Here is a 12,938-nt window from a genome sequence, read left to right on the forward strand (position 1 = left end):
TCCTGCCCCCCCCCCCCCCCCGGGCTCTCAGAGTAAAACGGTCCACAGGACCCCCGGGGCGAGGGTGGAGGCGCGGCCACGCTCCTGAAATTGTACCCTCTCCTCCCAAACCTTTCCTGGGGAAGGGGCCAAAAACCCCATGAGCCTCCCCCCATCCCGGTGCCCGCAGGCCTCGGATACCCGCCCGGGGAGGGCCGAGCCGGCCAGAGACCCGCGGGCAGAAGAGAGGGTCCCGGTCCCCGAGTGCCCCGCGCTCACGAGGCGTGATTTCCTCCGCCTGCAGGCGTAGCGCCCCCGCGGCGCGGGCGGCCCGGAGTCTCCAGCATGACCCGCCAGAGCCTGTGGGACGCGTCTGAGGCCAACGTCGAAGATGGAGAGATCCGCATCAACGTGGGAGGCTTCAGGCGGCGGCTGCGCTCGCGCACGCTGCTGCGCTTCCCCGAGACGCGCCTGGGCCGCCTGCTGCTCTGCCACTCGCGCGAGGCCATCCTGGAGCTCTGCGACGACTACGACGAGGTCCAGCGCGAGTTCTACTTTGACCGCAACCCCGAGCTGTTCCCCTATGTGCTGCATTTCTACCACACCGGCAAGCTGCACGTCATGGCGGAGCTGTGCGTCTTCTCCTTCAGCCAGGAGATCGAGTACTGGGGCATAAACGAGTTCTTCATCGACTCCTGCTGTAGCTACAGCTACCACGGCCGCAAAGTGGAGCCGGAGCAGGAGAAGTGGGACGAGCAGAGCGACCAGGAGAGCACCACGTCCTCCTTCGATGAGATCCTGGCTTTCTACAACGACGCCTCCAAGTTTGACGGGCAGCCGCTGGGCAACTTCCGCAGGCAGCTGTGGCTGGCGCTGGACAACCCCGGCTACTCGGTCTTGAGCAGGATCTTCAGTGTCTTGTCTATCCTGGTGGTGCTGGGGTCCATCATCACCATGTGCCTGAACAGCCTGCCAGACTTCCAGATACCTGACAGCCAGGGCAACCCTGGAGAGGACCCCAGGTTCGAAATTGTGGAGCATTTTGGTATTGCCTGGTTCACGTTTGAGCTGGTGGCCAGGTTTGCTGTGGCCCCTGACTTCCTCAAGTTTTTCAAGAACGCCCTAAACCTCATTGACCTCATGTCCATCGTCCCCTTTTACATCACTCTGGTAGTGAATCTGGTGGTGGAGAGTACACCGACCTTGGCCAACTTGGGCAGGGTGGCCCAGGTCCTGAGGCTGATGAGGATTTTTCGCATCTTGAAGCTGGCTAGACACTCCACTGGCCTCCGCTCCCTGGGGGCCACCCTGAAATACAGCTACAAAGAAGTAGGGCTGCTGTTGCTCTATCTCTCTGTGGGGATTTCTATCTTCTCCGTTGTGGCCTACACCATTGAAAAGGAGGAGAATGAGGGCCTCACCACCATCCCCGCCTGCTGGTGGTGGGCCACCGTCAGTATGACCACTGTGGGGTATGGGGATGTGGTCCCAGGAACTACGGCAGGGAAGCTGACTGCCTCTGCCTGCATCCTGGCAGGTATCCTGGTGGTGGTGCTGCCCATTACCTTGATCTTCAATAAGTTCTCCCACTTTTATCGGCGCCAAAAGCAACTTGAGAGTGCCATGCGCAGCTGTGACTTCGGAGATGGAATGAAGGAGGTCCCTTCCATCAATTTAAGGGACTACTATGCCCATAAAGTTAAATCCCTCATGGCAAGCCTGACGAATATGAGCAGGAGCTCACCAAGTGAACTAAGTTTAAATGATTCCCCACATTAGCTGAGAGGACTTGTCATCTTCAAACCCACACTGCTGAGTTGCCTCTTGTGCCTCTGGCACAGTTCAGGCACCTTGTGGTTATGGTGTAAGAAGTACGCCCAACCCTAAAGGGGAGAGATGCATGGGATATGCACCCCAGGTTGCTTTTACAAGTATTTAGAATCATTTTCAGAGGGTGTTGTGTCAGACACCATGCCTTTGCACCCTTTAATGAAATGACACTCACTGGTCTTTGCTTCGTGGGCATAAAATGTTCACCTTTCAGCCAGAGGAGTACCACCCAGAATGCTAATTTTTCTGTTTATTGTGTGCTCTACTCTAGTGCTCGTGGCCCAGTACTGTCTGTGAGTTGTTTGTACTCTTGTCTCTGAGGTTGTCATGTGAGTTTTGTACAAAATGCTCCCACAAGTCCATCCAGTGAAAACACATCTGTGGGTTCAGCAAGAATGTGATGGGATTTTTGCTCAGTCAGGTGAAAACAAAATCTCAGTCCTTTAGCCACCGCTTTCATTTAGTTTTGTTACCAAAACAAAGAATGTGAACTTAAGCACACATGACCGTTGCAAGTCCGTGTGTTGTTTTTACAAATAATCTATAGCTCTGTGGCTTGCATGGGCACACGGGTCACCTTTAGGGTGATGTACACTGATGTTCATCTTGTAAATGTCGCCTTTAGAGAATGTGACTCGGTTAGACATGTAGTGATGATTGAAGTTTTCTTTTTGTTTTGTTTTGTTTTGTTTTCCAAGAAGAGAAGCACTAGGGACAGGGCTTCAGCTAAATAGGCCAAATCGTGGGATATCTGAAAACCTTTCAAAGTCAGGCCTTCATCTTTCCAAGAATGGCCATAGAGACATTTATTTCTGGCTGAGGTTCCTGCTCTAGGCCATTTGATGAAAATTTGCTGTGTCTTAGATATACGCATGTTTCTTGAAATATTTATTTTTTAAGATGTTTAGAAATAAGGTCTTCTTGTCTTTCTCAACTAAAAAGAGGTTTTCTGTCGTTTTAGCTCCCTGAGGCAAACACTATTAGATCGCTAGCGAGGGCCGTAGCTTGGGAACTTTGTTGCCTCCTCTGGAAGCTCATAAAATGAGAGCCCCTTTATATTAGAGCAGAATTTACCTAGATCATTTTGCTTCTAGGATACAGTATGTTATATATGATGCTCTAATTGCCCTGCAGTTCCTGGTATGACAGGGAAACCCAGCAGTGTGGAAGAGTGTACTCAAAATATAGACATGCATGAATGAAGTCTGTGTGGCTAACCCAGGACAGAAATACTGTAGTGCTTACTTTCATTTCAATGACCTTTTGTTGGGAGAAGGTGGGTAGAGGCCAGGAGCAAAGAAAGAGTTGTAAAATAAAATATCATTACTTCATAAAATGTCATAGATAACTGCAAACTTCTTGAAAAGCTTACTGCTACTTAAAAGACCTTTCAATTTTTAAACTTGTGTTGAAAGTTGAGAACACTTTCCTTCTCCACAATGCCCTCTTGCCTCTTCTTCAGTCAAACTAGCACACAACATGGTGAAGGGAACCTAGGGCAGCTCTGTAACATAATTCTCTAGGTAATCAGGTGGTTCTTCAGTTGGCTTCCATTACTGTTTGGTCTTTGGAAAGGCTACTGAATCCAGGGGTGTAAGTGAGGAGTTAGGCAGGCTTTCTATCTAAGGTTTGGGCCTTCTCTAAAGACGTCCATTTTTAATCTTAGCTGGTTGAAGAAGATGCAAACCTCAGGATTCTGTCAGAAGGCTTTGTTACTTATAGTTGCTGTAGCTTCTACAGAGTGGGCAGTTGGTTGGATGAATGCACTAGTCCCTCACACCCTTGAGTCTCCAATTCAAATCCTCCCATGAGACTGGAGCCTCACAGGGGGCATAGAGGTGGCCACCTCCTCGTGCCTGGTGGTCTGCCATCCACGTCTCTTTGTCAGAAGCATCAGAAAAGGTGAGATGACTTGGGGGCGACTGGCTTCCCAGTCAGAAGAGCAGGTTTGTTTTTTAGAATTTGCACATGGTGTACATGGACCACCAGATTTGGCTCATGTTTCCAGCACTAGATGGCAGAGAATTTACAAAATTACCCCAGCTGCACGGAGGGCAGGTGATGGTACAAATTTGTGAGCACTGTTCAATTTGTCAAGGATCATAGTTCTCGGGGCACTGAACATGGTGTCCATGGTCACTGACCATAAAGCCTGTGAAAAGCTGAAACAAGGAAGGAGGCAGAATAAATCAGTCACTCTCATGAGTATTTTTTCAACAGGCAGGTCTTACCACCAAAAAAGAGACCACTAGTGGTTACTCTTGACAGATGCGAAAGCTAAAAAACTGGACTTTCTGTTTTAGTAATGACTTGCATTTATTTGGTGCCTTTCACTGGGGGAATCCCAAAGTGCTTTAGAGACTGTCTTTTTAACATCTCTTGTACATATTTATGCATTTGTATAAAATATTGCTGTGTCCATCCTGGAACTTTAGTCACTTCTGAGAGTGAGAATGTCTTAATAGCATCGACTTCTCCAAGCTGTGGTTTCAGATTAGAGGGAAAGAGAACAACCCAGCTGGCTTGAGCCCTGGAGTTAATTCCCACAAAGGGTGGTGTCTGAATGTGGCGTAGGGAGAAATAACCTTCCTTTCCTTCAAAGTACCACCAAGGTATGGAGTTCACAAGTGCTCTCAGTTGGGCTCTGTGTAACATCTTAAGTAGCTGTTTCTTCTGGTCTCTGAAACTAAACAGGGAGGATCAGGTGAATTTTATGCTTTGTCTCTGGAGTTAAGAATACAATTATGAGGTGACATCATTGGCCACCAGGCTGTCAGATTGACCCATAAGCCTCCTTTAGGGGGACACAATAGAAGCTTCAGATCACTTATTTCCAGCTGTGGCTTAAGAGCAACTTCAACTCTCAGCATTTGAATGTTGTTATTTTCAATGCCATTGGGACAAATGTATGGACCAGGGTCTTCTGACAACATATATGATGAGCATTTCAAAAGTGCCAGTTGGAAGTGACACTGTGTCTCTATTGCATGGATAATGGTTATAGATTTGTATTTGCTGCCAAACACCCTCATTTCCTGGGTTTGTTCCTGAGGAGAGGTGTGTTGTAATGCCGAGCTGATTTGTAGTTCCTAAGGTACTAACTGGTATTTAACATTTGGATTTGTTATTTCTACTTCTCTTAGTACTCAAATAATTGAACTACCTACTAATTCTTGCCTCATTTCAAAGAAATGATTTGTTCTGCACTTTGGGAGAGCAGCAATCTGTACTGGCTCTGTGTTATCTACTTGAAGGCTTAACTGGTATTTCTTGTGTGTTTTAACAGCATGACTTGTTACAGAGTTGTAATTTTCAAAATTGAAAACGCTGTATTTGCGATGTCAGTTTTAACACTCATTAACACACTACTGTGCAAGCATTGAGATGGGCCCTGCTGAACCATTATGTCTGGTGGCTGAACATTAGTCTCCGTGCCTCGACTCAGGAATGAGGAGGAACGCTGACACACTCAGGACCCCAGCCCTGAAGACTGGATAGAAAAAGATTATTTATGCTTCCTTAAGGCACTTCAATTCCATATGGAGTGGTAAACACAACAAGGGTGTTCCGCACTGAAGACAAGAGTTCCTGGGAGAGGCTGGGCTTTTTGAGCATTTGTTGGGAAAGAAGAACTATTATTTATTTTTTTGTGGGCACATGGAAGTGGCAGTCTGTTCACCAGGACCTAGAACCTCCGGCCTGCTTTGTGGAAGGGAAGGTCATTTATTCTTGGAACCCTGGTGAAAACAGACAGCCTTAGGATTTTCCCCTTCCATACTGCCTTGCTTGGTAGCACTGAGGGGCCTGCCAGCTCCATTCCCACCCCTATCAGCTGCATTGTCCCTGCTGCTGCAGCACCTCCCCGATGGGGGTCCTGGATAAGCTAAGTGCCCTGTGGTGTGAATATTGGGGGTGCAAAGAACCAGCCCTCAGCACCTACTTAACTTGGTGGGGCCAAGTTAAGCTATTAGACCATGAGCTATTGCAAAGGCCACACTATACTATAGGAAGGTCACTGAGTTCTACTCCCAGTTTTGCCTTCAATTCTATGATCTCACGTACATCATCTGGCCTTTCTGAGGCTCATATCCCACTGCTACAAAGTGAGGTGGTTGGATTAGATCATCCCTAAAGCCCTGGCCAGTTCTCCATCTCAATGTAAAACCCAGAATTTCTGCAGGCCTCTCCACTCCATATTACAGCAGTGAGCAGGTCCTGATGTCCTTAAGCAGAGAAGAGGGACTGCTCACAAACCTATGTGCTTTCATTTCTCTCTTTAGTCCCCAGCCACGAGAGCTGACAGTTTCAGGAACAACAATACCAGGGAAATCTTTGGACTGGTGTCCATGCCAGGTGAATAGAGTTTAACATAAAGAACAAGTGTCTCCTTTGGGCTTTAAACTATTTATATATCTAATCCAAATTCCTGCTATCAAAAAAAAAAAAAAACATTGGACACAGAGGAAAATCACATTGATCCCATTTGGCCTCAGGGCTCTTTGCCATTGTGTGGGTAGTGTGTGCGGGTGTTCTCTTCTGCAAGACCTGCAGGACGGTGTGCAGCAAGCCGTGTGAACCTGTCTCCGGTCTCCTGGGGGTTCAAGAAAGGTGCTGAGGGACTCACATGCAGCCCTGGGAAGGCTCTTGAGGCCACCGGGGTCCTTACATCCCACCACATGGGGCAGAGTGCATGTTTCCCCTCCGACAGGTGTAGAAATGGATGTTTGGGGATATTCTGGGGCCAGGATGCCTTGCATCTTAAAAGGAAAAACAAACACCTCCTCTTGAGGGAAGAACTTAAATACACGCTCATATGGCTTCTTATCTCCTCTTATTTATCTCCTTTTAACTAGCACTTCTACCTGTGGACCTTGTCTGGGTGTTACATCCAGTTGATACAATAGGTCTTGAAAATCTGCAGTTTCTTTCCCTCGGTGACCTCATTTGTCAATCTGATCATCTTCCTGGCTGAATTCTCCAAAGCAAGTGATTGTGTCTGCAGGTGACAAGCTGATGCTTTTTAGAAGAACATGGAGACAAATGAGGCCTCAGAGATGTGGCTCAGGAGAAAGATCCTCAACAGAAGAAAGGGGACAGTCATGCCTAGGAGGTAGTGCAAGCTCCTACAGAAGGAAGAAGAGATAGGAAAAAGCCAGAAAGAAAGAGGGAAAACACAAGAGGGTACAGACAGAGAGAGTGAAGGAAGATAAGGCAGGGAAAACTGAGGAGAAAGAGCAGAGAATTAGGGAGGAGAGGAGAGGCTAAGTTTGAATGAATTACTGTAGGCCTTCTCTTGAATTCATTTGACTTCCTGTCAGTGTGGCCTGCTCTCAGCCTACCAGTGGCTTCCTGGGAGGTGAGGGGGGCTGGGCTGCACCCCCACCTCCACCAGGGTGCACCTGGCACCTCCACCTAAGAGGTGCACGGTCTGGTAGAATGGAGACGGGGAAGCTCCAGAAAGCGTTTTGGATGAAAAGGGGCGTGAGGCCACGGGGAACCGAGCAGTAAATGTTTCCTGTGGGAGTCTGAGCGGCCTCCAGACGCAGAGACCCCCAGCCCAGACCAGGAGGCCCCCGCGGGCTAGCGGGGGGCGGGGGAGGGGGGCGAGCACGTCAGCGCGGGGGCGGGGCGGGGGGGGGGGACATGGAGCGAATCAGTGCCCTGAGAGCGCGACTCTCCGCATGCAGGGCCCGGGAGACCCGGCTGAGGGCAGATGTGAAGGCGGGGGGCTGCGTGGGAAGGGGCGGAGTGGGTGCCCCCGAGGTGGGCTCTGGGCCTCGGCCTGGGTCAGCGACTGCACATGGGCCCCCTGGGCTTCCGGCGTGATGGGTGGTGGGGTCGAGGGTGGTGCCCCCAGGAGAGACAGGAGCCCTTGGATCTGTCCCTGAGGTTGGGTCCTGTGGCCTGAGTGCCCGGGGATGACCGGAAGGGATGGAGGTATGTGTGGGGGTGCCCAGGAGAGTCTGGCCCTGGACTCCCCAGCTGAGAGGTGGAGTTGGAGGCCCTGGGTGGGACAGTCCAGGAAGGTTCAGGAATAGAACAGAAGAAAGGAAGGTCCCGGCACCAGAAGGGGCACTGGGGCAAGTGAGGCCCCCACCCTGGCTCTCCTCTGCCTGCCGCCTGGAGCTGCAGGCCTGGTTCCCTCTTACCCCTGAGACCCTCCGGGGGGCTGATCTCTGCCACCAGCCTCTGTCCTCTTCATCCATTTCCTTGTTTTATCTCTGCCATCGGTGCCTGTTCCTCCCACTCTCTCCAAACTGCTTTTTGAAAGCTCACCAGTGCTCTGCTGATAGTCAAAATCACTGGCCTTTCCTCAGTTCTCAGGCTCCTCCACCCACGTTCTACCCCATGGGCCAACCTTCACCTTCTTTGCACTCCCTCCTCTGTTGCTTTTTGGACAGTGCACATTGCTGCTTCTCTCAAGGGCTCTGCTTCTCCTTCTCACATTCCCACCAGGGGCTTTGTCCTCCTTCTGACCCTCTTGACCATTCATTTCCCCTGAGGTTCTGTCCTTAGCAGCCCGCAGTGCACTTCAGCCAGGCAGCAGGCTTGACTAGTGTGCACACGCCTTGCATGATGATGATGGGGGGACCCCACATCACTTCTGAGCCCCCAGCACATTGCCTATGCATTTGGGTATCACCATGTCTGAAACTGGACTTCTTAGGGTCACACAAGCTTCTCTTCCTCCCACCTTCTCCCTCACTTCTGGCAATGGAGACACAGTGCTCTCAGCCACCCAGGTTGGAATTTTAGTCATCCTTGGATCTTCTTCACTTACTTAGACATCTTCTCACCATAGCAATCATTTCTTGACACCTAATTGCCGAGCACCATATTAGACGTATGTTAAGGGTATTGCTTATAGCTCTTAAGCAGTATAGACTTTAGAGGTACTTTATTGTGCATTGAAATCATCTGGGGAGCTTTCAACAAAGCAGATTTCTGGGCATCACTCCATCTACAAAATCAGACTCTTGAGGGTGGGTCCCCAGGAATTTGTAATCTTAAAATGCTCCTGTGTGATTTTGAGGCAAGTGGTGTTCAGACCCCTCCGGAGAAACAGTGACTCAGGGAGTCCCCTGACAGTCCTCCCCCACCCCCTCATGCCCGGGCCTAGTGGGCACCAGGTCTTATCACTCCTTTCTTCACTGCATTTTGCACATTGGTCTCTTCATATTCACTCTAAAGACTTCCACCCCGCTTCATTGCTCCTTAGCTCATGCGTTGCTCATTTCCAACGGACTCATCTCCAGGCTCTCACCACCAAGCCATCCTTCCCTGCAACCCAGGCTCATCTTTCCCTTCCTGTATCTTAGACTTACTGGTGACTATTGAAGACATAAGCACTACTGACATGAAGAGTCACAGCTGAGGAAGTGAAAAATCTGCATGGACAAAGAAAAGTACTCCTCTAGGAAGGAGTTGCCTTTCAATGAAGCAATGAGGGGCAGGTGATGGGGACATAGAGATTTGTAAGATCGAACATGAGAGTTGGTGGTACAAAGGGCTTGAATGTTGGGTGACTGAACTCACTACCTGTCCAGCAGGACCAAACCTGAGTCCTAGACTCACGGTCTCCCAAAGAGGCGTGTGAGTCTGTCCAGCACTGAGTCGTCCCTGGACACCCAGGGATTATGGCATGAGGTAGGCAGACTGGGGGAATATGCTAGAAACGGAATTGGGGTTCTCCAGGAGTTTTTTCCACTCAAAACTCTTTTCGTCTCTTACATCTCCAAACATTTAAAGAATTCTGAGCTATTTTCAGACCTACTATGAAAAGAACTGAGGTGTTATCAGTCAGACACCAACCTAATCATTTCCTAAGAGGCAAGCTGGCATGACTCACTTTCGATCTGTCAGCTTTGTATTGGTTTTTCTGGCAAACTTTGTGCGTCTGCCAGGGCTGGCTGTAGCAGGAGCCACTGAATTGTAACCCACTGTGTTCAGGGTCCATTCTTACAAGGGCCACCGTCACAGAGTTGTAGCCTGCATTTGTCTTTGTGGAGTATGCGGGAGGAACAGAGGGAAACTGCAACACACAGAACTTAGGATGTCCTTAGGCTTCCCCCACTTGCTAAGAGAGAAGCCAGACAGCTTTCTTTATGCCTCTCTCAGATTTAAGATTTGAGTATTGCTTTCAGATGAGGTGCTGGTAGAGCTGAGGGGGCCCGGAGGTAATTGTGGTTTCCTTCTCATGGCAGGTGAAGTCACTGGCTTCCACTCTGCCCTTCCCTCTGCCATGGAACTGGGAAACCAACGATGGGAGGCATTTAAATATATTACTATGTAATCTGCCAATTTTAAAACATGAGATCACTGATTATTCAGTAGTCTCATTTTTTTAAAAAGCCCTCTCATGTTGAAAACAAACAAACAAACAAACTAAAAATTGCAGTCAAATCAAAATATCTTACTGGCCTTCGCATTTACCTGAAATCCCCTTCGCCCACCATGGGAATATGTATGTAAATGTGTGTCAAAGCTTCAGAACTAGCAGATGCTCGGAGTCTTGATGCTAACGGACTCATTTGAGCTGGTATTTCAGGGATGAGCTGATGCCTGGAAACTGGAATGTGCAGATGTCACATATTCAGAGAGACTGGAGTGCTGGCCTCAGCAAATGATGCCAAGAGAGGAACTGAGAGGCTGAGTTAAATCAACCAACAGCCATCATCTAGCTGGGTGCAAAGCCGTTTGCCAAGTGCTGTGCTGAGGGCGATGGCAACATCTTCTTCATGTGCCCTCCACCCCTAATATTTTCATATGGGCACCATCGGGTGAAAGGTCACCTTGGATGGCCTTTCAAGAGCAGCTTTGAAATGTCACAGAGGGATGTGTGCATGCACATGTGCATGTATCCATGTGTGTCTGTGGGTCTCTGTGTGAATCTGTGTGTCTGTGTGTCTGTCTATGGGTGTGCTTGCGCCCCTGTGTGTTTGTGAGTGTGGAGGGTGAAAAGGAGGTGGGTGCAGCTGCTCTCCAGGACTCCCAGAGACATTATTTTCATAGGCTTTGCCTGCATTCCGCCCAATTTAAATTACATTTTTCTGCAACTAGTGCCTCTGCTTTATGTCTTACAGCAGCCAGTATTTTTTCTTCTCAGCTCTTATTGCAATTTATCATTTTTGTTCATTGGGTGATGCCTGTCATCCCCAATAACTGGAAGATCCCCGGAATGTTTATCTCCAGTGCTCAGTATAGTACCCAGCACAGAGCAAATGCTGACAAACAAGAAGCAAACCAAGGGCTGAGGGGCCAGCCTAAAGTGTGGAGTTCAAGTCCTCTCATTGGGAGTGATGCTAGAGAAATCGAAGGTTGCTGGGCAGTAGATCTGACTTGCCACCTAACTGAAGTGGGGCCGGGAGGCCTCATAACGGGCTTTCATTGAGTGGACATCCTTAGCAAAGCCCCCCAGGCTGCAGACCTGTGACATGTGGGTCAGGCAGTGCTACCAGTAAGAGTGGATGCACATTTCTGAATGAACTCCGGGACTGAAGAGGGGCTGCCAAGACATTCCCACTGGGTAATGACTAATGCATAAGCCTGTGTGCAGGGATCAATGCATAAGCACCCCATTCCTCTGGGGCAGGTCCAGTAGAGATCATCCACATTGTCAGGCTTTGGAGTGGAGGGCACTGGATGTGCCAGCTGTTGGGATGGCAGGTATCATTTTGTACTGGTTGGAGGGGCAGTCTTAACGTGAATGTTTCATGACTGATCCTCCAACAAAAACCAGAACTCTGAAACTGAGCCCTTTACTTAGATATTTCTTCTTTGTGGCTAGCTAAGCAAAATGCAGAGTGTGTACTGAGTGGGCTCTGCAGTTCAACAACTCGGACACTGATGGAGCTGGTGAGGCATGTGCCACTGTGAACATGTCACATACACTGGCTGAAGTGTTGGGCATGACACAGCACCTTTGTGGCCTTCAGAAGACAGGGGACACCTGATCTGGGCCTTACTGTGAGGAGGGGTGTCAGAGAGAAGAGCAGGTGCCAGGTTCCTGGGGGCAGGACCTCGGAGGTACAGCTGTGGTGAGCATACAGCCTACTCTGTTGGATGGGGACAGACCCAAGAGGGCTGAGCAGACAGGTAGGAAGCTGCCCGAGGTCTATGTAGGAGTCTTGGTGGGGAACTGGGAGGAATTCATTCAGATTAGCTGTGGGGAAGGCCATGGCCAGAGGCTCTGAGAGCTCCAAGCTAGGCTGGCAGGCTTAAGGCAAATTTATTCCATATTTAGCTTTATTTATTTAAATTGTGCCCCAAATATACATATCAAAAAGTTACCATTTTAAGTGTGTATTTCAGTGGTGTTGAGTACATTCACATTGTTCTGCAACCATCACCACCATCCATCTCCAGAACTTTTTCATCTTGCGACACTAAGACTCCCACCCCTTAAACAATAACTCTCCATTCCTCTCCTCTCCCCAGGCCCTGGCCCCTAGTGAGTTCTGTGTTTGTTTTGTTTGTTTATACATGCAGGTAGAGTGGAGAAGGGAGTTCCCACACAGTACAGTGGAAAAACACTTGCACAGATCTGTGTTAACACCTGGACTTGGTCAAGTAACCTCATCTTTTGAACATCTGTCTTCTTAGCTAAAATATAAGGATGAGGATGAGGATGTTAATAGATAACACTACGAAGGGCTATTTGGAGAGCTTGATATGTATTCCTGCATTTAATTGTCCCAACATCCTATAAAACAGGTTCTATAATTATTCTCACTTTGTAGATGAGGATACTAAGCAGGGAGTGGTTAACTAAGCAGCCCAAGGCTGTGCAAAGCCTCTACCTTATAGAATAGGTCATGGAAAGAAAGTGCCAGGCACAGAGTCAGTGCTCAGAAATATCATTTATTGCTTCCTTTTCCAGGAGTCCTGACCAAGTACAGTGTCTGTAGTCTGTGTACACTTGTGTAACAAGAGCTTCTTTATGCCAGGAAATGCATTTTATAGTCATTGACTCATTTAAGTCATTTAAGTCTTCACTACAACACTGGCAGGTAGATCATTTTTAAATGTATTTAAAAATTTTGCATTTTAAAAAAGTACCCATGTGTGGTAGCTCAGTTGTTTTAAGTGTTTGACTCTTGATCTCAGCTCAGGTCTCAATCCCAGAGTTG

At 48.8% G+C, this 12,938-nt stretch overlaps 1 protein-coding gene across 1 annotated transcript; it reads left to right on the forward strand.

Annotated features, from left to right (window-relative positions):
* Positions 1-324: 324 nt before the first annotated feature.
* KCNS2 (potassium voltage-gated channel modifier subfamily S member 2) lies at positions 325-1,758 on the forward strand. The gene has a single exon (XM_055303298.1). The coding sequence runs from the start codon at positions 325-327 to the stop codon at positions 1,756-1,758; it is 1,434 nt and encodes a 477-aa protein (XP_055159273.1).
* The last annotated feature ends 11,180 nt before the right edge of the window (positions 1,759-12,938 follow it).

The sequence above is a fragment of the Nyctereutes procyonoides genome, unplaced genomic scaffold (genome assembly GCF_905146905.1).
Source record: "Nyctereutes procyonoides isolate TBG_1078 unplaced genomic scaffold, NYPRO_anot_genome, whole genome shotgun sequence".
NCBI classification, from domain to species: Eukaryota; Metazoa; Chordata; class Mammalia; order Carnivora; family Canidae; genus Nyctereutes; species Nyctereutes procyonoides.